The sequence below is a fragment of the Erinaceus europaeus genome, chromosome X (genome assembly GCF_950295315.1).
Source record: "Erinaceus europaeus chromosome X, mEriEur2.1, whole genome shotgun sequence".
Classification (NCBI taxonomy): Eukaryota; Metazoa; Chordata; class Mammalia; order Eulipotyphla; family Erinaceidae; genus Erinaceus; species Erinaceus europaeus.
In genome coordinates, this window is record NC_080185.1 from 103,255,802 (window position 1) to 103,276,763 (window position 20,962).

At 37.4% G+C, this 20,962-nt stretch overlaps 1 protein-coding gene across 7 annotated transcripts in view; it reads left to right on the forward strand.

Annotated features, from left to right (window-relative positions):
* The first annotated feature begins 16,573 nt into the window (after nt 1-16,573).
* DMD (dystrophin) overlaps nt 16,574-20,962 on the forward strand; it is a 2,449,111-nt gene continuing 2,444,722 nt past the window's right edge. For all 7 annotated transcript variants that reach the window (XM_060182733.1, XM_060182732.1, XM_060182735.1 and 4 more), the window contains exon 1: nt 16,574-16,821. In XM_060182733.1, the coding sequence (XP_060038716.1) occupies nt 16,791-16,821 (31 nt within the window). In that variant the 5' untranslated portion in view covers nt 16,574-16,790. The remainder of the gene's footprint in view (nt 16,822-20,962) is intronic.

The window sequence follows — 20,962 nt, forward strand, 5'->3', positions numbered from 1 at the left end:
CTTGCTAAAGAAACATGAGTGTTTTTTTTTTGAGGTGCCCACTGAACCAACATATCATGGAAATACTATTTAATATAATATGAGTTATAGGCTATTTTATAGTAGTCACGATTTTTTACAGACAGAAAAAAGATTTAATGAAGTTTTGGAATATAAAACATTATAAAACTTTTGTTATTGTCAGTAGGGCTTTGACACTGTAGCACAACATTTTCAAATAGAAAGACAGGGACAGAGAGGTAGTTGGAAATATACCAGAGCCATGTACGTGGCAATGCAAACACTCTCCACTTGAGCTGGCTTGCTGGACCAGGAACCATTTTTTTCAGTTCCACTTGTGTCACTTGATTTAAAATCAAGCAAAATACTTTCTGTTTTTCAATAATAGACACCCCCTCCTCCACACACACATTCTTTCAAACTTTGGTGATCAAATCTGTTTGCTGACAGACTCAGAAATATTTTAGATCAAAATATGAATGATTATGAGTTCTGAGGGTGGTTTTCCTTTCTGTTTAAGTATTCTGTAGTTTGACTACTACTTAGTTGAAGACTTAATCTCTCTTCATCTCCAGATGTGGGGGAGATAACACAAGCAACTCTATCAACTAGACAAGTCCTTCCTAACTTCTCTCTTCAGAAGATTTGTCAGGGAATGAATGAAGCCTGAGCATCAAGATTCAACATGTGTAGCTCTTAAGAAACACTAGGGGAGCTTTCCTGCAATCACATGCCTGAAAAAAAAATAGCAACACTCACAATTCCTTCAACTTTGAGAACCATGTCTTAGATCATTTTACCCCATAAGTTTGTGCCCATACAACCTTAACAAAAACCTTCTCAGGATGAAAATCTAGCCTTGTTATAGGCAAAGATTGAGACTAACAGTATCAAGACCAAAGTAAATATTTTAATATGTGGGTTACTCTTTTATAATTTTTAATAAATGAATTTTTAAAAAATGATATCTTCAGCCTACAACTTTACTGAAGCTGTAATTTAAAACTCATCCACATAGATTTATATTATTTCCTTTACTCTTTCTAGTAAACAGTCTGGGCTCTCAACACATGTAATTGTGAAGTGTACTTTTAATATTATATAATGGCAAAGTGTTATTAAAAGTCTGGTTTTCCCAGTTCTGCTTATTTATGTAAAAGTTACAATTCTTACTCACTGGTTAAAAGTCTTCCTGATCTAGAGAAGAATTACAATTATTAACTGTGACATTAGTTAGTATGTAGCCTAGACATGGCAGTCTTTGAAACAAAGGATGGGGAGGATGTAGGGGGAAAGAAGTCCTTCTATAATGCCAGTAGGAATATATATTGGTCCAGCTCCTGAGGAAAACAGTCTAGATTTTCCTTAGAACACTAGAAATGGACACACCCTATAAATTGATGATATATCCAAGGAAGAAAAAATAACTGTCTGAACAGATCTATATACACCTATGTTCTAAGAGGCACAATTTACAATAGACCTGAAGTGGAAGCAATCCAGATGCCCAGAGACAGATGAGTGGATAAGAAAGTTATGTTATATATACACAAAAGAATATTACTCAGTTCTCAAAAATGATGAAGTAGATCGCACAATGGCTAGGCTAATTATTCTCATGCCTGAGGTTTCCTCTCCGGCCCACACCTAGGGTGTGTCTCCATCTTGAATGGGTGTAACAAAAGGTTAAAAGACGTTGTTGATATGTAAAAGTCTCAAATTCCTTCTCTATTAGAAATGTTAGATCGTGCAGTAGATATGCTAATAACAAGTTTTGTTTCATAGTAAGTAAGTTGCAGCCAGCTGCCTTTGGGACCCTAGGCCGTTCCCCGCCCCCATGCAAATGCCCGTCGAGGCAAGTAGCCCCCCAGAGGCAAGAAATGTTTTTTTTTCAGATATGGCCCCCTCAGGCCTTCCCTTGGCAACATGCTGGTTTTTGTTATATATGTTTCTGTTCACCCCACACCCTTGATACTATAGTCATTTAGTTAAAAAGAAAAGGGGGAATTGTCGTATGCTTTACATTGGCTTGTTCTAGCCCTCCCCTTCCAAGAGAATTGGATGAGTCCTGTTAATTTCGCGGGCCTGCTTGGCCCCGCCCCAAGGGACCCTGGGAAAAGTCCGAGAGTTCCTGAGTTCCCCAGTGACAGAGTTCCTGAGTTCCGGAGTTCGAGAGTGCGAGAGTTCGAGAGTTAGAGAGAGTGCTTGTGAGAGGGGTTCCTGGGTTACAGAGTAAGAGAGAGTGCCAGAGTTCCTGAGTTCCTGAGTTCGAGAGTTTCAGGGTTACAGAGTAAGAGAGAGTGCCAGAGAGACAGAGTTCCTGGGTTCCTGAGTTCCAGAGAAAAAGAGAGAGTGCTTGCGCCGCCGCAAAGAGACAGCAGAGTTCTGTTTGGTGATTAGTTTGTGTTAGTTTATGAATCGTTGTTCCTGAGTAAAGAAATACAGCTTCCCTGCCCAGCCGTTGTCTCCGCGTCTCTGTTCACCACCGTGAAGCCAGCCCGGCCAGCTGGAGCCGTCCGGAAATTTTAACAACACATCTCCTTTGTCAATGTCCTATAAAAAGTGTTTGAAGATTTTTGCCAGTGGATCAAACCTAAGCCACCATTCTTCTTCTTCTTCCTCCTCCTCCTTTTCTTCTTTTTCTTCCTCCTCTTCTTCTTCTTCTTCTTTTTAATTTAACATTCTAGTTATTTTAGGCCATTGTAAATTCATGTGCAAATGTAAGAAATAGTACAATCATCTGTGAATGGAATTCGTTTGTTTCAATGGTTTCCACCACCTACTTTGGGAAACTTATCTGCGTTTCATGAGTGGTAGATAGATGGAATCATACGTTATGTTTCCTTTTAGGATTGACTTTTTTTTTCCTTCACTCAGCCTAATTCTCTAGAGGCTTTTGCAGGTTGTTGCTTGTATAAATAATACGCTCCCCTTAACTGCTGAGTAATACTTTATGGTAGAAATGTGCACAGATAGTATCAGCAGGAACCTGTTGGAGGGCATGTAGGTTGTTTCCAGTTTCTTTGCATTCCAGATATGTTTTATAGACATCTAAGCACATGATTTTGTGTATACAAGGATCTTTATTTCTCTGGGATTAGGGCACCAGAGTAAAATTTTTGAGTTGTGCATCATTTGCATATTATCTTTTACATACTTTGGTTGAATTTCTTTAAATAAAAAAATATTGAAGTATAGTTGATCAATTGTGCCTTTTAAGGACCCTGCCTTTAGTGTATACCTAAGAACTCTGTCTAGGACTAAAGCCTTAAGAATCCCCGCCCCGCCGTGTAGTGTTCTTAAATACGTAGAATTTTACATTCTACACTTAAGTTCGCAAACCGTGTTTAATTAATTTTGTAGTAGAAGTAAGACATCACTGTTTTAGCATCTTTTTTTGAAAAGGCTATTTTGTTCTACTGCACTATTTTTGTTCAAATCAGTTGGCCATGTTTGTGTGGTTCTCTTTTGGATTTCCTGTTACATTTCACTGAGCTGTGTGTTGATTCTACAGCCAATGCCTCGTTGTCTTGATTATTAAAGCTATATAATGTTTTTAAATTCTACAAATAAGTTTTTTCCATTTTTTTCTTCCTATGCAGTATTGTGTTCAGCTATTCCAGTTCCACTGTCTTTATGTGTAGATGTTAGAGTAATTTTGTCTTTACAAAAAAAGGAGGAGGAGGAGGAGGAGCATTTGCTGAGATTTTGACTGGAACTGTGTTAAAGTTGTGTGCCACTATGGGGAAATTATTATTATTTTTTATTTATTTAAGAAAGGAGACATCAACAAAACCATAGGATAAGAGGGGTACAATTCTGCAGAATTCCCATAACCCAGTCTCCACATCCCACCCCCTCCCCTGATAGCCTTCCCATTCTCTGTCTGTCTGGGAGTATGGATCCAGGGTCCTTGTGCGTTGCAGAGGGTGGAAGGTCTGGCTTCTGCAATTGCTTCTCCGCTGAACATGGGCGTTGACTGGTCAATCCATACTCCCAGTCTGTCTCTCTCTTTCCCTAGTAGGGTGGGGCTCTGAGGAAGTAGAGCTCCAGGACACATTGATGGGGTCGTCTGTCCAGGGAAGTCTGGTCAGTATCTCGCTGGCATCCGGAACCTAGTGGCTGAAAAGAGAGTTAACATACAAAGCGAAACAGATTGTTGAACAATCGTGGACCTAAAGACTGAAAAAGTGCAGATGAAGTGTTGGGGGGTATTCCCTGCATGCTCTTCTGTACTTCTGCTTTCAGGTATATATTTTTCCCCTAGTTTATGGGCACGTGTGAACCTTTGCTCTATCTCAGGGGACCTGGACTATATCTAGGTTTGGGGACTTTAGTGGGGAGTGGAACACCTGGAATAGAATTAGAGAATACTATGAAAGGAAAGGTCTCACCCGAGTAATGAAGCTGAAGGGTTGTCATTCCATACCTGAAGTCTCTGGTCATAGTCTGAGGTGAAGCATGTTGGGGTGGCACTCATTGCGTTGATTAGGTTGCGATCTGTGGATGCAATATTATTTGATTTGAATTGAGAGCAGCATGCAGGAAAGTGGGCCCCACCCTAAGGTTCCAGGACTGGGGGAAATATAGGCTCTATAGTGGAAATGTGAGGTTCCTGTTGTCTTAGGGTTCAAGAAGACAATGGATAGTTATTGTTATCGTCACATTATTTGGTGATAGGGTTAACTTTGGAAAGTCCCTTTGATAGGGTTTGGGGTATAGTACCCAGCATCTTGTATATAGCTGTGCTATTGGTTGCTTCTGTTCTCCCTGGTCTAGGCTTTTGGGAGAGAACATATCAAAGACAGCCTATGTATTACAAAGACTCAGTCTGTGTTGTAAGGAGTTCTAGACATATGATCAATTTCCCCCTCTCATATTAATTAATAGTGGTTTGGCAGTCAGCTGAGGTAAAGAACAAACACCTCATCACAGACCCCTGCAAGCGTCAACCCGGCTTTGACCTAGCACGTTATGATTGGGCCCTCCTCAATCGCTATCGAACAGGCCATGGCCGGTGCGCTGCTATGTTCCATCGCTGGGGAGCCAGAGACGACCCGAACTGCCCCTGCGGCTACAGACAGACTATGACCCACATAGTCAACGACTGCCACCTCTCCAGATTCAAAGGAGGTCTCGAAACTTTACATCAGGCTCAACCTGACGCTGTTGACTGGCTAAGGAAGAAGGGCAAACGCTAGAAGAAGAATAATGTTTACACTTTAATAGGAATGTACATAAACACCACTCCCACCACCAAAAGACAGCTATCTCAGCCACTCATCTGTTGTTGGGCACCTGGGTTCCTTCCAGGCTTTAGCTATTATGAATTGTGCTGCTATGAACATAGATGTACACACATCTTTTTGGTTGGGCATTATGGAATCCTTGGGGTATGTCCCCAGGAGAGGAGTTCCTGGGTCATATGGAAGGTGTATGTCTAGCCTTGTGAATATGGGGAAATTATTATTACTATGTTGAGTCTGTCAAACTATTAGCACACTGTGTTTCTTCATTTATTTAAGTATTGAATGTTCTTTTCTACAGCATTTGGTTGTTTTCACCATATAAGTTCAATATATGTTTTGTTAGATTAACACTTAATTTGTTTATATGAATTAGTGGGGTTCTATGGTATTTTTTTGTAAATTTTATTTATTGGGTTCTTGAAAAGTTCCGATGTATTTTTCTATGGAAAAAATATATTATAGCATTTCCAACAACCTGGTATTTTTTTTTTTTTATTGAAACAGAGAGTAATTGAGAAGGGAAGCAGAGATAGAGAGGGAGAGTACTATATTTTTAATTTCAGTGTCCACACATTGACTGTTTGGCTATGGAGATAAATTGATTTATGCATGTTTGTTTTGTATTAAGCTACCTCAATGAACTCACTTATGAGTTATATTTGATTTTTTTTAATCGTGCTTAGAATTTTCATTTTCCTCTGCCTGTAAACACAGCCTTATATCTCCTTCAAAAAGATTTATTTATTTACATATTTATCACTTGAGTAAGTCAGAGAAAGAAGGAGGCGTGGGGAAGATGAGAGCACTGCTCTGGCTGCATGCAGTAACAGATGTCAAACTCACTGGCTCCTGTTTGAGAACATGTACTCTGCTTTCTGAGCCACCTGGCTACCTACAGTTTTGTCTTCTTTCCCCTTATATGTTAGTTTCATATCTCTCTCCTGCCTTGTTACCCTGAGTAGAACTCCCAGTTTTACATGAATTCAGAGTGTTGATAATGGACTGTCCTACTTCGTTGACAATGTTAAAGAAAAACATTCAGTATTTTACTGGTCAGTACTAATTTTACAATTGGGTTTATGTCAGCACTTTTATATATAATCATTAAGGAGAGGATGCTCCCTTCCTGTTTGTACAAAGAGCTCATTTGTGGAATAAGTATTTATTGAATAGTTACTGTAATGCTTATAATACATCCATGTATTATAATATATCATGTGATTTTTTTCTTAACATGCTAACAAGATGAAGCATTACAATAGGGATTTAAATATTAAACCATCGCTGAAGCAGATTCCACATTCCAGTTTTATATATTGTTGAATTTTCTTAATTTATATTACATAAATAATTATTCTTTGGAGGGTAGATAGTGTTATGGTTATGCAAACAGGCTCTCAAGGCTGAGGCTCCAAAGCCCTAGGTTCAATCCCCTACACCACTATAAGCCAGAGCCGAACAGTGCTCTGGTAACAAAACAAAACAAAACAAAACAAAACAAAACAAAACAAGAAAGAAAGAAAAGAAAAAGAATTCTTTTTTTACAAAATTATGAGTCTTGAGGGGTATATTTTCACATCCACATATCTGTGTATGTAATTCCCCTCAACCACCACCCGAGTCCTGTACCTACCCTTCCTCTCTGAATACCACCATGGTTCTCATAAAATCTAAAAGAAAATTTGGCTGCTACTGATTTCAGAAGTCACTTGCTTCAGTCATCAATCAGTATTGCACATGTGAACAAAACCATACAGTCATTTCTCACCTCTTTCCTTATTTCACTCAACATAGTCACCTCCAGGTTCATCCATTTTACCACCCAAAAGATATCAGATCTTTTTGAGTTACAGAGTAGTTCTCTATTGAATATAGATCTCATAACTTCTTTATGCTGTCATCTGTTGAAGGGCAATACATGTGATTATTTTGACTATTGCAAATAGTAAAGTTGTGAGCATGGGGTGTATATATCCTTTTGCTTAAGTGTTTTTGTGTCATTTGGATATATGCCTAAGAGAGGTATTATTGGATCATAATATATTTCCATTTTTTATTTGTTTAAGAACTCTCCATACTGTTTTGCATAGGGACTGCACTAGTTTACATTTCCACTAACAGTGTATCAGAGTTCCTTTTTCTCTACATTCTTTCCAGTGCTTGTTTCTATCCTTGATAATATTTTTATTTTATTTATGCATTGGATAGAGACAGAGAAGTAGAGAGGAAAGGGGAAAAAGAGGCACCTGCAGCACTGCTTCACTACTCAAGAAGTTTCCCCCATACAAGTGGGGATCAGGGGCTTGAACTGGGTTCCTTGAACATTTTTGCATGTGCATTCAAGCATGTGTGCCACCCCTGGTCCCATTTCCGTTCTTATTAATGTAAGCTAATATTTGCCATTCCTTATTTTGTTAGTGTCAACCAAGGCTACGGAACCTTTTTTTCTGCCAAGAGCCATTTAGTCATTTGTAACATACTGACCAAAAGATAATGACCAAAAGTTTGTCAACTTAAAAATTAGCACTTGCTATGAAATAAAAAAGAAAAAAAAAAGCTTTATTGAAGTTTTAATTCCCACCTGTGGGTTGTCTTGGAAGGGGCAAACAAAATGAACATACCCCTACCATCTGATGCAGGCCATCCTCACAGGTGTGACATGATATCTCATTGTGGTTTTTAGTTGCATTTCTCTAATGATAGTGATGTGAGAATCTTCTCATATGCTGTGAGCAATCTGTTTTTTAAGACTTCGATATCTGGCTATTAGTGGGGTCATCAAATATATTCAGAATCATTGTCATTTTCTTCTAGAAAAAACTTCTGGAACAAAATGATGATAATCTTTCTTGAAAATTTTTGGTCATGGTTTCTATTGAAGCAACCTGTGCATGAAGATTTATTTGTTTAGAATTGCTGAATTATGTGTTCCATTTCATGATTAAGCATTGAGATATTTAAATAATCTGTCTCATAATCAGATGCTTTATGGTAGTTTATGCTTTATGAGGAATTGGGCTCATTACATATAAATTATCAAATATCTTTTGTAAGTAATTTTTCATTATGTCCTCTTGTTATCTTTCTTAATGTCTGTCAAATCTGTAATGATATTCTCTGATTCATTCTCAAAATTGTTAACTTGTGCTGCCAATTGTTAGTTTGTTACTCTTGTTAGCATTTTGTCAATTTTATATATCTTTTTTTTAAGAATGAGCTCTCTGTTTCATTGATTTTTTTTTCTCCATTGCTTTTCTTTCCTCAATTTCAATGATTGCTGCTGTTATTTCCTTCCTTCTGCTTATTTTATTTTTTGTTTACTCTTTAATTTCTAGAGTCTTAACATGAGAGATTCAATTATTGTTTTGAAACTTACTCTTTACTAATATATGCATTATGCTTTTTAAATATATTTCTTTATTTAACTTGCATGCTGAGCCCTGGTGGTAGACTAGATTAAAATGTAATTATTTTCTTTTACTATACTTCAAACTTGATCACATTGGGGACAAGGAACAGGAATTATTTTACCTTATAGACTTAATGTAGAAAATCTAGTGCCAGTAAACACTGGGTATATGAATGTACATCAATTATGCGGCCTAGTACTATTGATTTAAATGAGAATTTGATGCAGAATTCATCCCACAGTTCAGAATCTTCTAACATGTGTTGGTTTTGATTTCCCACAATCACAGGATTCAACCTTTATTTTTATTTTAGTTTATTATTTATAAAAGGAAGCATTGACAAAACTATAGGATAAGAGGGGTACAACTCCACATAATTCCCACCACCAGAACTTCATATCCTATCCCCTCCCATGATAGCTTTCCTATTCTTTAAACCTCTGGGAGTATGGATCCAAGGTCATTGTGGGATGAAGAAGGTGCAAGGACTGGCTTCTGTAATTGCTTCCCCACTGAACATGGGCATTGACAGGTCGATCCATACTCCCAGCCTGCCTCTCTCTTTCCCTAGTAGGGTGGGGCTTTGGGGAAGCTGAGCTCCAGGACACATCACATTGGTGGGGTTGTCTGTCCAGGGAAGTCTGGTTGGCATCATGCTAGCATCTGGAACCTGGGGGCTGAAAAAAGAGTTAACATACAAAACCAAACAAATTGTTGACCAATGATGAACCTAAAGGTTGGAATAGTATAGACAAAGAGTTTCTTTGGGGGGTCCTCCATTTTGTAGATAGCTAGTAGGCATATTTTAGTTATATTCAAAAGGGCCTGTGGCTAAACTAGTTTTTTTCTTTTTTTCCCTGAGCCTGACATCTGATATGCAGGTGGATCCAAGTTATTGTCTGAGGAGGTGATATCATTGCTGGAAAAGGACCAGAAAGCTGGATCAGGGAAGGGAGTAACTCCCTAATATGGGAAAGGAGTATAAATACTGTTGACTGTTAACCCGATCAATTTGATGTTGTCTGGGGCCCATATTCAGCTTTAGGAGCCTATGTGACCTCTGCATCCCTGTAGATCTGAGCTCACATTCTGTGGTCATGAGTAGGAACATTCCAAGCTGCCCCAGTATCTACCTATCTTCCTCAGGTGTAGCATAGAGTATGTTGTCCATCCTCTCTTAGGAGGATGGAACATTTTCTACAGTTGTTGATCCAAGTTGAGGTTAAGGTCCTATGGGGGCTTTATTTTTAGTGTTGTAATTATGTGTGTTACAAGTTGTTTTCTCCCTTTATCTTGGACTGTATTCTTTTTTTTTAATAGTCTTTTTTAAAATTTCCTTATTGGGGGATTAATGGTTTATTGTCAACAGTGAAATACAATAGTTTGTACATGCATAACAGTTCCACATAGCAATACTGTATTCTGGGTATGTGTTCTTATTCCAGTTGATTCACTATGCTCCTTTTATTACAAATGCACTTTTGAGAATTAATGATAAAAATATTAATAGTAACCAATTCTTAATATCAGGAATTTAATAGATGAATAGTGAGGTGCATTATAGAAAAAGTAAAATTTTCTGTTGGGCTTTGCTTGGGTTTATCAAAAAGCAGGTTTATTAGGTACACAAAAACCATATGGGGTGGTCCAGAAGGTGGTGCAGTGGGTAAAGTCTTAGATTCTCAAGAGTGAGTTCCTGAGTTCGATCGCTGGCAGCACATGTACCAGAGTCATTTCGTTTTCTGTCTCTCCTATCTTTCTCAGGAATAAATAAATAAAATCTTTTTTAAAAGTATGTGTGATGGGAAATAGTCAGGAGAGCAAAGGGGAGAAAAAATAGCCCGGGAATTATTTTTCCCGAAATCAATGATTTGTGAATTTCATATAAATATCTTAATGATTAAGATAGTTTCTTCCCAGTTTATTTATCATGTTAAGTTCTATGTTATCTATGGAAACCCAAACCTCTCATACATTGCCAGTGGATATATACAATAGAACAGTCCCTCTGAAGAAAGTGCTTTTATTTTATTTTAGTCCCCCCCCCCCAAGGATTATCACTGGGGCACAGTACTTGCAGGACTCAATCTCCTGTCTCCAGCACTTTTTTTCCAACTAAAGGATTGAAAAGAATAGAGACAGAAAAGGGGAGACACCTGCAGCACTGCTTCACTGCTCATGAAACTCCCACGTACTGGTGGGGACAGGGAGTTGAACTGAGATATTAACATCTAACAGTAAGTGCACTTTTCTGAATGCACCACCACCTAGCCCAATGCAGGTATTTTTTCACTTTTTAAAAATATTTTTACTTAGTTATTTCGGATAGAGACAGAGAAATTGAGAGGGAAGTAAGAGACATAAAAGGAGAGAAAAGAAGAGAGAGGGAGAGACCTGCAGCACTACTTCGCTACTTGTGAATTTTACCCCCTGCTGATGGGAACTAGGGGCTTAAATTCAGGTCCTTGTACACTGTAATGTGTATACTCACCCAGGTTTATCACCCATCCCTTTTCTTCAGTTTTTTTTTAAAAAATTATTTTTATGGGAGAGAGAGACCAAGGCACTTCTCAGTTTTTGCATCTAGCAATGCAGGTATTGAACCTGTACCCTCTTGAGATTCCGGGTATGCAAATCTTGTGTCCTAACACTGAACCCTCTCTCAGGCTCTTGACATTTTTTAAAAAAAAATATTGTCTTTAATTATTTATTGGATAGAGATAGTCAGAAATTGAAAGGGAAGGAGGAGGTAGGGAGAGAGATACCTGCAGCATTGCTTCACCATTTTCAAGGCTTGCCCCCCACAAGGGGAGACCGGGGGCTCTAACATAGGTTCCTGTGCATTGTGACATGTGTGCTTAACTAGGTGTGCCACCACCCTGCCCCTGACTTTTTTCTTTTTAAGTAACCTTGTATTTGCCATGTCACCCAGTGGTTTTATTCTTGAGTATTAATCCCAGATCAACTTTATAAAATGTTTTATAACGTTTTAAAAACGTTTTAACTTTACTAGCAGTAGCCAATCATTGGAAAGAAACAGAATGTCTTACAATGAATGATTAAATAACCTGTAGTGCTATCATAACATGGGGTACTACTAAGCAATAAAAATGATCATACTTTTGATGCATATAATGTGAATAAATCTCTAGGGCATATTGCTAAATAGAAAAAAAGTCAGTCTTAAAAAGTTATGTACTGAATGATTCCATTTATCTAACATTGCTGAAATGTCAAAAATCATAGTGCTGGAAGAAAATTAGTGCCAAACGGGTGGAATGAGTGATTAGTGGGAGTGTAAGAAGACCACTCAAGAGAGAAAATGCTGATTACTTGTGGGGGAAGACAGTTTACATCTATTTCAGATAATAGTAAATAAGGGAATTACTTTAGAATAAAATTGGACCTTACATTTTATTCCTTACTAATGTTATTGGAGGGAGGGGAAAATGGAAATGTGATGATGTGTTGTTGTAGTGTTTCTAAAATGACTGTGTGCATCATGCCTGAGATTGGTTATGGAAATGTACACATAGGGAAGAAATCATCAGAAGAACATCCACATAATGTATAAATGTTATTACTTTCTTGGGGTTTTTAAAGCATTTTATTGATACTTATTTATTTATTTTGGAACTTGATAGTAATAAATTGAGAAAGAAGGCGGAGATAAAGGGGAAGAGAGAGGTGGCGAGAGATAGAGAAGGAGAGAGGGAGAGAAGGAGAAAGGGAGAAAAGGAGGGAGGGAAAGAGGGAGAGAGGGAGAGAGGGAGAGAGAGAGGGAGAGGGAGAGAGAGAGAGAGAGAGAGAGGTGTAGCACTTCTTTACAGCTCCTGAAGCTGCTCCCTCCCCACATAGGTGGGGACCTGGGGCTTGATTCCAGGTCTTTGAGCATTGAAATATGTGCTCTCTACCAAGTCCACCACCACCTAGCCCCCTGTTTGCCTGATTTTGTATGGCATTATAGTTAAGTAAAAAAGCAACATTTGGAGTAACGTAATGAACAATATGAGTAACCTCTTAATACTTTGCAATTTTCTGTGACTTTATAATGATTTCAAAATTAGAGGTTAAAAGAAGTCCTTAAAACCCTGCTTGCCAGCCACTGATAATTTGAACCGATTATATTTTGATCAATTATATGTACAATGGACCTCTAAACCTGCCCAGTATAGTTATTGTGAGGACAGATGAGAAATGACTACGGTTCACAGCAAAATAGTGACAAGGTACAAATAGAAGTCACAGTATTTGGACTGATCTTTATTTTGTGTACATTTCATTCTTCCCAGCTCTTTTAAGTGTGTCTTCCTACCCCATTTCAGATGACGTTAAGGAAATTGTCCACATTCCATATTAATGTAGAACTTCTTACAGGTGTCCAAAAAATTCTAATTATTGACTAAGGCTGAAAGATAATTAGGTTGTGCCTTAAGGAATTCAGTTCTCTTGGTGTTTTGTATTTTAAATATTATCCAGGACAAGTTCTATTTTTTTAGTTAGGAAAGATAGTTGTCTTTTAGAAATTGCTCCTGATTACCTATGCATGTGTCACTCATATGAATCATCTATAATATATTGCCTGGAAAACAAGTGTTGGGCCCCATCCCAGAGTATCTTTTTTCTCAAGACTCATGCGGATTACATTTGTAGTAAACTCATATATGATACTGCTTCTCATAACACTCTTTAAAGATCACTGATAGGGTAATGGGTGGTGGCGTGCCTGGTTGAGCACACACATTACCCTGAGGAAGGACGTGGATTCAAACTCCTACTCTCCACCTGGGGGGTGGAGGGTGGAGGAGGAAGCTTCAGGAAAGATGAAGCAGCACTGCAAGTGTGTCTTTCTCTCTCCCTTTGTCTCTCCACTTCCCCTCTCAATTTCTCTCTATCCTATCAAAAAAAAAGAAGGAGGAGGAGGAGGAAGAGGAAAGGTCTGGGCAGTGGCACACCTGGTTAAGTGCACAAGTTAACATACACAAAGTCCAGCCTTCAAGGCCCTGTTCCCCACCTGCAGGGGGCCAGCTTTAGGAGCAATGCAGCAGTTCTGCAGGTGTCTTTCTCTCTCCCTCTCTAAGTCCCCCTGCCATCTCATTTCCCTCTGTCCTGTCTTGAAAGGAAGGAAGGAAGGAAGGAAGGAAGGAAGGAAGGAAGGAAGGAAGGGAGGGAGGGAGAAGGATGGAGGGCGGGTGGTGGCACACCTGGTTAAACTTACATATTACCAAGGGCAAGGACCCTGGTTTGAGTCATTGATCCCCACCTGCCAGGGGTAGGCTTCAGGAGCTATGAAACAGCTCTGTAGGTCTCTCTCTCTCTTTCTCTCTCTCTTTTTCTCTCCCCCCATCCTCTCTCAGTTTCTCTCTGTCCTATCTAATAAAAAAAATTAGGAAAAACAAAAAGGAAAAAATGGCTGCTGAGAGTGGTGGATTCATAGTGTAGGCACTGAGCCCCAGAGACAACCCTGATGATGATAAAAAAGAAGAAAATTACTGGTAACAACTACCTTGTAAATCATGATTTCCTCCAATAAAGTGATTTATAGAAAAGAGATATCACTGACAAACTGTCCATATGCTTCAGCCTCGACATGGGTTTATGTCTGTAGCTGTTGCACACTCTGGGTGATTGTATGCCCCGTATCACAGGGGAATGCTGACATTAGCATGCACATTTGGATTCATATTAGTCCCTAAGCATCTTTGTTTAAGGAACTTGTTTGCATGCACGTTTAGACCAACACACTAAGTAGGGGAGATGAAGACAGCATTTGGAGGCAAACATTTTATTCATTTATTTATTTCTTTAATTTATGACTTAATATTGATTTACAAAATTATGAAGAAACGGGTATAATTCTGCACCGTTTCCACCATTGGAGTTCTGTATCCCCTTTCCCTCTATTTGGAAGCTACAGTAGTTCTCCCAAGGTTGTAGATATGGGCTATTACTTCTCTAATTATGCATATTATATATAACATATTTTACCTTTTCTCTATGTTCCCGCCTTCTCTTCCTTGCTACGTGGAGACAAGCATTTTACATCTACTTTGGAGAATGGTGATATAGATGAATCTACCTAAAATCAAAATAGGACTTTATGTTTTATTTAATATGTTTAATATTTGTTTTTAGCAGAGCACTGCTCAGCTCTGGTTATGTGCTGCTGGGGATTGAACCCTGGGCCTCAGAACCTCAGGCATGAAAGTCTCTTTGCATAATCATTATGCTATCTCCCTAGCCTAATATGCATTTTGTTAGAGCATGGTGATGGAGGAAAGGTAATGTAGTGATGATGATGACGTTGATGATGATGATACTCTAAAATATAAAATGTATAATTACCTATTAAGGTAAACATCCTAGTATGACTCCATGTCATTTTTTTCTCTTTGTAGCTATAATTTACTTTTGTACGAGGCAATTGAAGGTTAACCATGGGGAAATGAATCTGCCACTTTAACAAGTAGTATTGTATAAGCACTGGAACAAATAATGTTAGCATTAATTACCATAATCTCAAATGGAAACTTTCTAAAATGGTGCCAGTGCTTCCTTAAAATGATAGACTCACTTGTTGCATTGAAAAATAAAAGTAAGAGGTCTGGGAAGATGGCACAGAGGTTGCGTACCAGATTTGTGGTCTGAGGCCCCAGAGGCCCCCGTTTCAATACCATGCATTACTATATGCCAGAGCTGAGCAGCATACACTATCCTTCTCTCTAGTAAACTTTTTTAAATAAGAAAAATATGGTGATTCGGTTTTCAAAGAGTGATTTACAAAACATGCTGAATGATACCACCTTAACACTGCCTTCATTTAACAGTACAGAAGACTTTTGTTGAGAGTCATTAAACACTTATTTTTTCAATGATTTGTATTTCTTTTTAACAGAGGGAGAAAGAAAGAGAGAGGCGGGGGGAGATGAGTGCCAAAGCAAAGCTTCCTTCATTGTGTTGGAGGCTGGGTTCAGACCTGGGTCACACACATGACAAAGCAGCACACTATCCAAGTAAACTATTTTGACAGCCCAATGAATGATTTTTTTGACTTGATGACAGAGAATAGTGCTTTAGCAGTTGTGCCCAATGAAATTGAAGAGAGTATTTTATTAATTTTCTGGTAGTTTCCTCATAAGCTACAATGGAAACTTAGCATGAGGAGGAAGAGGAGGGGGGAGGAGGAGGAGGAGAAGGAGGAGGAGGAAGAGTAGAAGGAGGAAGGATAGGAGGAGGAAGAGTAGTAGAAGGAGGATTTTTCAGTTGTGTTCTAAGAAAGCTTTTTATTTCAGCAGAAACCTTCTCCCATGAGACCTTTACAGGTTCTTCCCTCAGAACTCAGCTGCAGCCTTCGGCTCTTGCTTCTCTTATTTATACTCTTGGCATCATCAATGCTTAATTCTTGATTGGGTCCCCAGGGTCGAAATTAAGTGCTGTAGACAATGAATACACAAGTAATGCATAGATTATTCTGGCTATTTCATTCTCTCCAGTGTAGTGAAATTTTCAGTGGTGTCAAGAGGAGGGAAGAGAAAGAAAAGGCATTTACAAGTCTATTCTGAATCAGGATTTTCCCCCGTGTTATTTTAGAAGTGCACACAGAAGTTGCAGAAAGAAGTGACACTGTGTTGTTCTGAAGAGTGTGTTTATGTCCTAAAGGCTTTGAAAGCAAGCACTTTGTCCAGTGTGCTATTCTGGTTTGGATATTAATCAGAGCACAGTTGAGCATTATTTGAGTTCACAGGGCTTGCCATCCTGGAAGCACAGCCTTATATGTAGTGTCCATGGGCTATCCTATTATGGGAAACCAACTTGAGGGAGAAGGCGGGTCCCTTGCTTCTGCGCAGGTCCTGGAATTTGAACTATCCAGGGGCCTCTACTGAATCCTGGCATCAGTTGCTATGTTGACTCACTTGGTGTTGGGATCACTCACTGGCCCCTTCCAGGACTCGGCTCTTGGAGGCAATTAGCTTCAGAGGGAAGTGGATAGGGAAAACTGTGGAGTGTTCTTGTTTTTAAAGACTGCTGGAGTTTATTAGCTTCTTATCCCTCCTAAACCTACCGGAGCAATAAAGTTGGGAGAACATTACCAAGATTGTTATTGCTGCCTTGATACATATATTTTCCCTAAATGCTTTGGTGCGAAGAAGTAGAGGATTGTTGTAAGTACAAAATAACTAAAAGCTTATTATTTTCTAACTATGACATAGTTTTGTTCTAGACAAGTTCACTAACTATAATAGATTGGTTGATGTTAAATGATTGCAATAGTTTGTGAGTGTGTCTAAATAGTTTATTTGCACTGACATGTCTATGCAGGTGTGTGCACACTTCTGGGGGGGGCTAGAAGTTAGATAGTTTAATTTTTTTTGCTTTCAGATATAGTCAATCTTATTTAAGAGACCACTGAAGTAATAGACTATACATGGCTGGCCTGGAGTACTTATAACAACCCCTGTTAATTGCTGTAAAATCATTTGTGAATCTGCATTATTGTCTTGAATATTCTATATTTTGCAGTTTTTCCATATAAGGTAGTGACCTGAATTTTATTCTCAATGAACCAATTATTCTGTATGAACATGTGTGTCGTCAGTTAGAAAATTTTAACCTAGCATATCATGTGGAGGACAAAGAATAAAGTAAGTGGGGATGGATGAGTGGAAGCTAAGTACAGCGTTGATACGTATTTCATATAAGATTTCCTATCTCACACTACTTTTGATATTTTCAATACTCTTTTCTATAGAATATCATAAGGATTCTTTCAAATAATGATACAGTCTTTGCTGGCAAAAGACCAGGCACTTTGGTTGAGAAGAAAGCATGAGGACTTACTTCTAATCATGTTTAAGAGCAATGTTATCCTGTTGCTTCACGTCTATAATAACCTAGCTTTTCATTTTATCTTTTATGTAAAGTACAACTATTTGTTGAAGAAAGTCTGATGACTAATGAAACATTTCAAAATGACTGTAGCCCAACACTATAATAAATAAAAATAATGTATGAGGAGTGCTGTGTGTCCCAAAGACATGGATGAAAATAACGTTTTTGTCTGCCTTTGACTTGTGGGTTATAGTCATTTGGAAATACATATGAGGATACTACCTAAACTTAAGAAGGACATAAATAAATCTTTCCAAATAAATAACCCTTCAGAGTTCAGGGAAAAGAATCAGAAGTTGAGCTTCTGAAAATTATTTGTCCTAGAAAGTAGTGAAGATTGTGTGTGTGTGTGTGTGTGTGTGTGTGAGAGAGAGAGAGAGAGAGAGAGAGAGAGAGATCATGCTAGATGCTACCAGATTTTGTAGTAATTTTTTAAATAATTTTTATTTTACAGAAAGTTTAGTGATTACTGGTGTTTCTTCCTGATTGAAAAACAAAATCCATCCCACTTACCAATATTGTGTAAATATTATTGGCATTTGGAATACATATTCACATATGGGTCTATTGATGATCAATTTATCTGAAAAATTAAACCATAAGTCAGTGTATAGGAACATTTAGGAAGAATAGCACAACAATAACTTTGGAGTGAAATAAGGTAATCTCTTCTAGTAACATTTTAACTTCTTAGAATTTGAAAAAAAAATGAAACAGCTTTGGAGGAAGGGCACATGTCCTGGTAGACTTAGTGGTGGCACATTTTTTATTATACTAGTGATTAACAAGATTATAAGATAATGGGGCATAGTTCCTCACCACTCCCAACAACAAAGCCCCCCCTCCCACACACACACACACACACTGATAACTACTATATTTCTCCCAAAGTCTTAGAGGCAGGTTGACTGTTTACTTTTCCCTAGTTCATGAATTTTAATTCTCTAGGTTCTACATGTGACTGATATCATTTAGTAGTTTCTCACATCTTCCCTTAAGCATAATCACCTCCAGTTCCCAGTGATACTATGTTTTAAAACTTTCAGGTCATATTTATGTTACATGGCAATTGATTTGTTAAGAGGAAATGAAGTGTCACTAGTTTATATTATAAATGCACTTTTGTTGGTTGACAACATACTGTTATTTGAATAAATTGATGCTTCTTTTTTCTTTCTTTTTTCCCTTCGTTTTCTTTTCTTTTCTTTTTTTTTTTTTTCTTGTGCTTTATGGTGGTGCCTAGGACTGGGTTCTCAGAGTCTCAAGAACTACACTGACACTTAAATTCAGTTTTCCAAATCACCACTGAAAAACAAATAGCTATGCTCTAATAGAGATCACTCTGTGAACATGAATGTTGGTTATGTTTAGAACTACTCAGATGTTGCACTGTAAAGAATCATTCAAATTGTTCATCATACATTTTACATTTTGCTCAATTTTTAAATGATGCAAATTAACTTTTGATCTAATTAGTAGTCATCTTGTGGATTTCATTTGCAGAGATTAACTCTGAACTTTATGAAAAAGATATATATGATCTAAATAGCTAGTATAATTTTTAATTAAATATGTTTTCTGTGTCTACTTACATGACATTATTGTGGAAAAATACAATAATGTCATAAAATAGTTCAAACTTTAAAAAAGACTGCAAAGTGTTCTGACAAATTTTTATTATTTAAGAAAAAGAGATACTGCTTGATACTGTTCAACTTAAATGGTATTGAAATATCAGTTCACAAGTTAGGCAGAGAGAGATATTAATACAGCTTCTTCTTTTGTTCTGAAGTATTCATTTAAAATCCTTGTATCCAAGTTATGTGAAACAAATTGTCAAGTTCATAACCACTTGTGTGGTTTAATAAAAGAGATTAGAATCTTCCTTGTCTTCTAGGTTTTTTTTAAGTTCTGTTTCATTATTTTTCATCATGGCTTTATCACAAGAGTAAAACAAAGTGATTTCCCAAACTCTCCAGTCCACCTTCTACTGTAATATTTCCATAACTTATAAAGATGATTTATCATGGCTTTTATTAAATATTTCTTTGGCTGCAAATACAAAGAACATATTTTGGTAAAAGTATGTATGTTTATATAAAAAGGCATAACTGCATTTAAATCACAGAGTACTTAAAATAGGCTAGATGAAAATTGATCTTTCTTCATGATAGAAAAAATCATATCTGCTCAGGATTTTTATTTTCTATTTTACACATTACACTGAAGCATAGGAGAGCATGAAAGAAAAAGCAAACCTACCTTTTATGGAGCCAACCATTGTACAATTGTAAAGAGGAAAAACTTTCAAGAAAAATAATACAAAGTTAGGTGGGATCTTATTATGGACCAAAGTAAGTGAACAGTTTTGAGATTTAAACTTTAGAAGTTTCATGGAAATCACCTTTATGAAAAAAAACTCATTGTGGTTTACTCTTTTCCCAGTTACATTTTAAAATAAAATCACAGAAAGTTATAGTTCTTTAAAGCTTATATTATTTCTCAAAGACAGCCTTTCATTTAATGCAGATTAGAGAGTTAAAAGAATTTATAATAGGAAGAACTTGACATTTCTGCCTTTCATTCTGAAAAGATACATTGATTAAAGTGATGTCAAACTCAGTTAATAGAGGCGGTGCAGTTATTTCAGATATACAGGGTATGCAATTTGAAAGCAAGCCAAATCACAATGAGAAGAAATAATGATGACCTTGGTTTATTTTTATACAGTACATTCAGGTTTTGATTGGATTCGGAGGAAGGCAATGGTTTTCTTTCTCACAAAGTCCTGCTATAGTCCTAGGAGATTTGAGTTCTGTTATCAAGGCAGCTGGTTCATATTGGAACATTTTGTTGGGAAGGTCATGGGCTGCAGTATGAGAAATGAGGAGACTTTTTTTTCTTATTAACTGCAAGTAAGTTCCATAACAAAATTTTATGAAAATATTTTTCTTTGAGGAGTATTCTCCATGCATCAGACTATCTTCAAAACACAAATAAACAAGCATCTTGTAATGCTTATTGTTTTCCTCATTTGAAAACATATTTTCTTTTAAACTTCCTTGGAATTTCACTAAAAACAATATACATAGTAATGTTCACAACACATATTTGGAGTTCTGAAGTTTATTTAATACAGATATGAAAATTATGTTGGTAATGCTGTAGTATAGTTATTTCACCAACTGGGAAGTGCTCAACTCATGTCACATTTAGAATTGTCCCTGAAGCCTTTATCTTTGTGAAATTTCAAGTTCCCTCTAATTAATATTTAAAGTGAAAATATCTTTTGGAGCATCTTCTTAAAGGTATGTGTGTGGTGGGGGGCATTGTCCCTGCTCTTTGTGTCTTTCTCCTATACAAACTGTAGTTTAGACTAACAACTGAAAGTATTTGGTTTATGGGTTTCTGAAA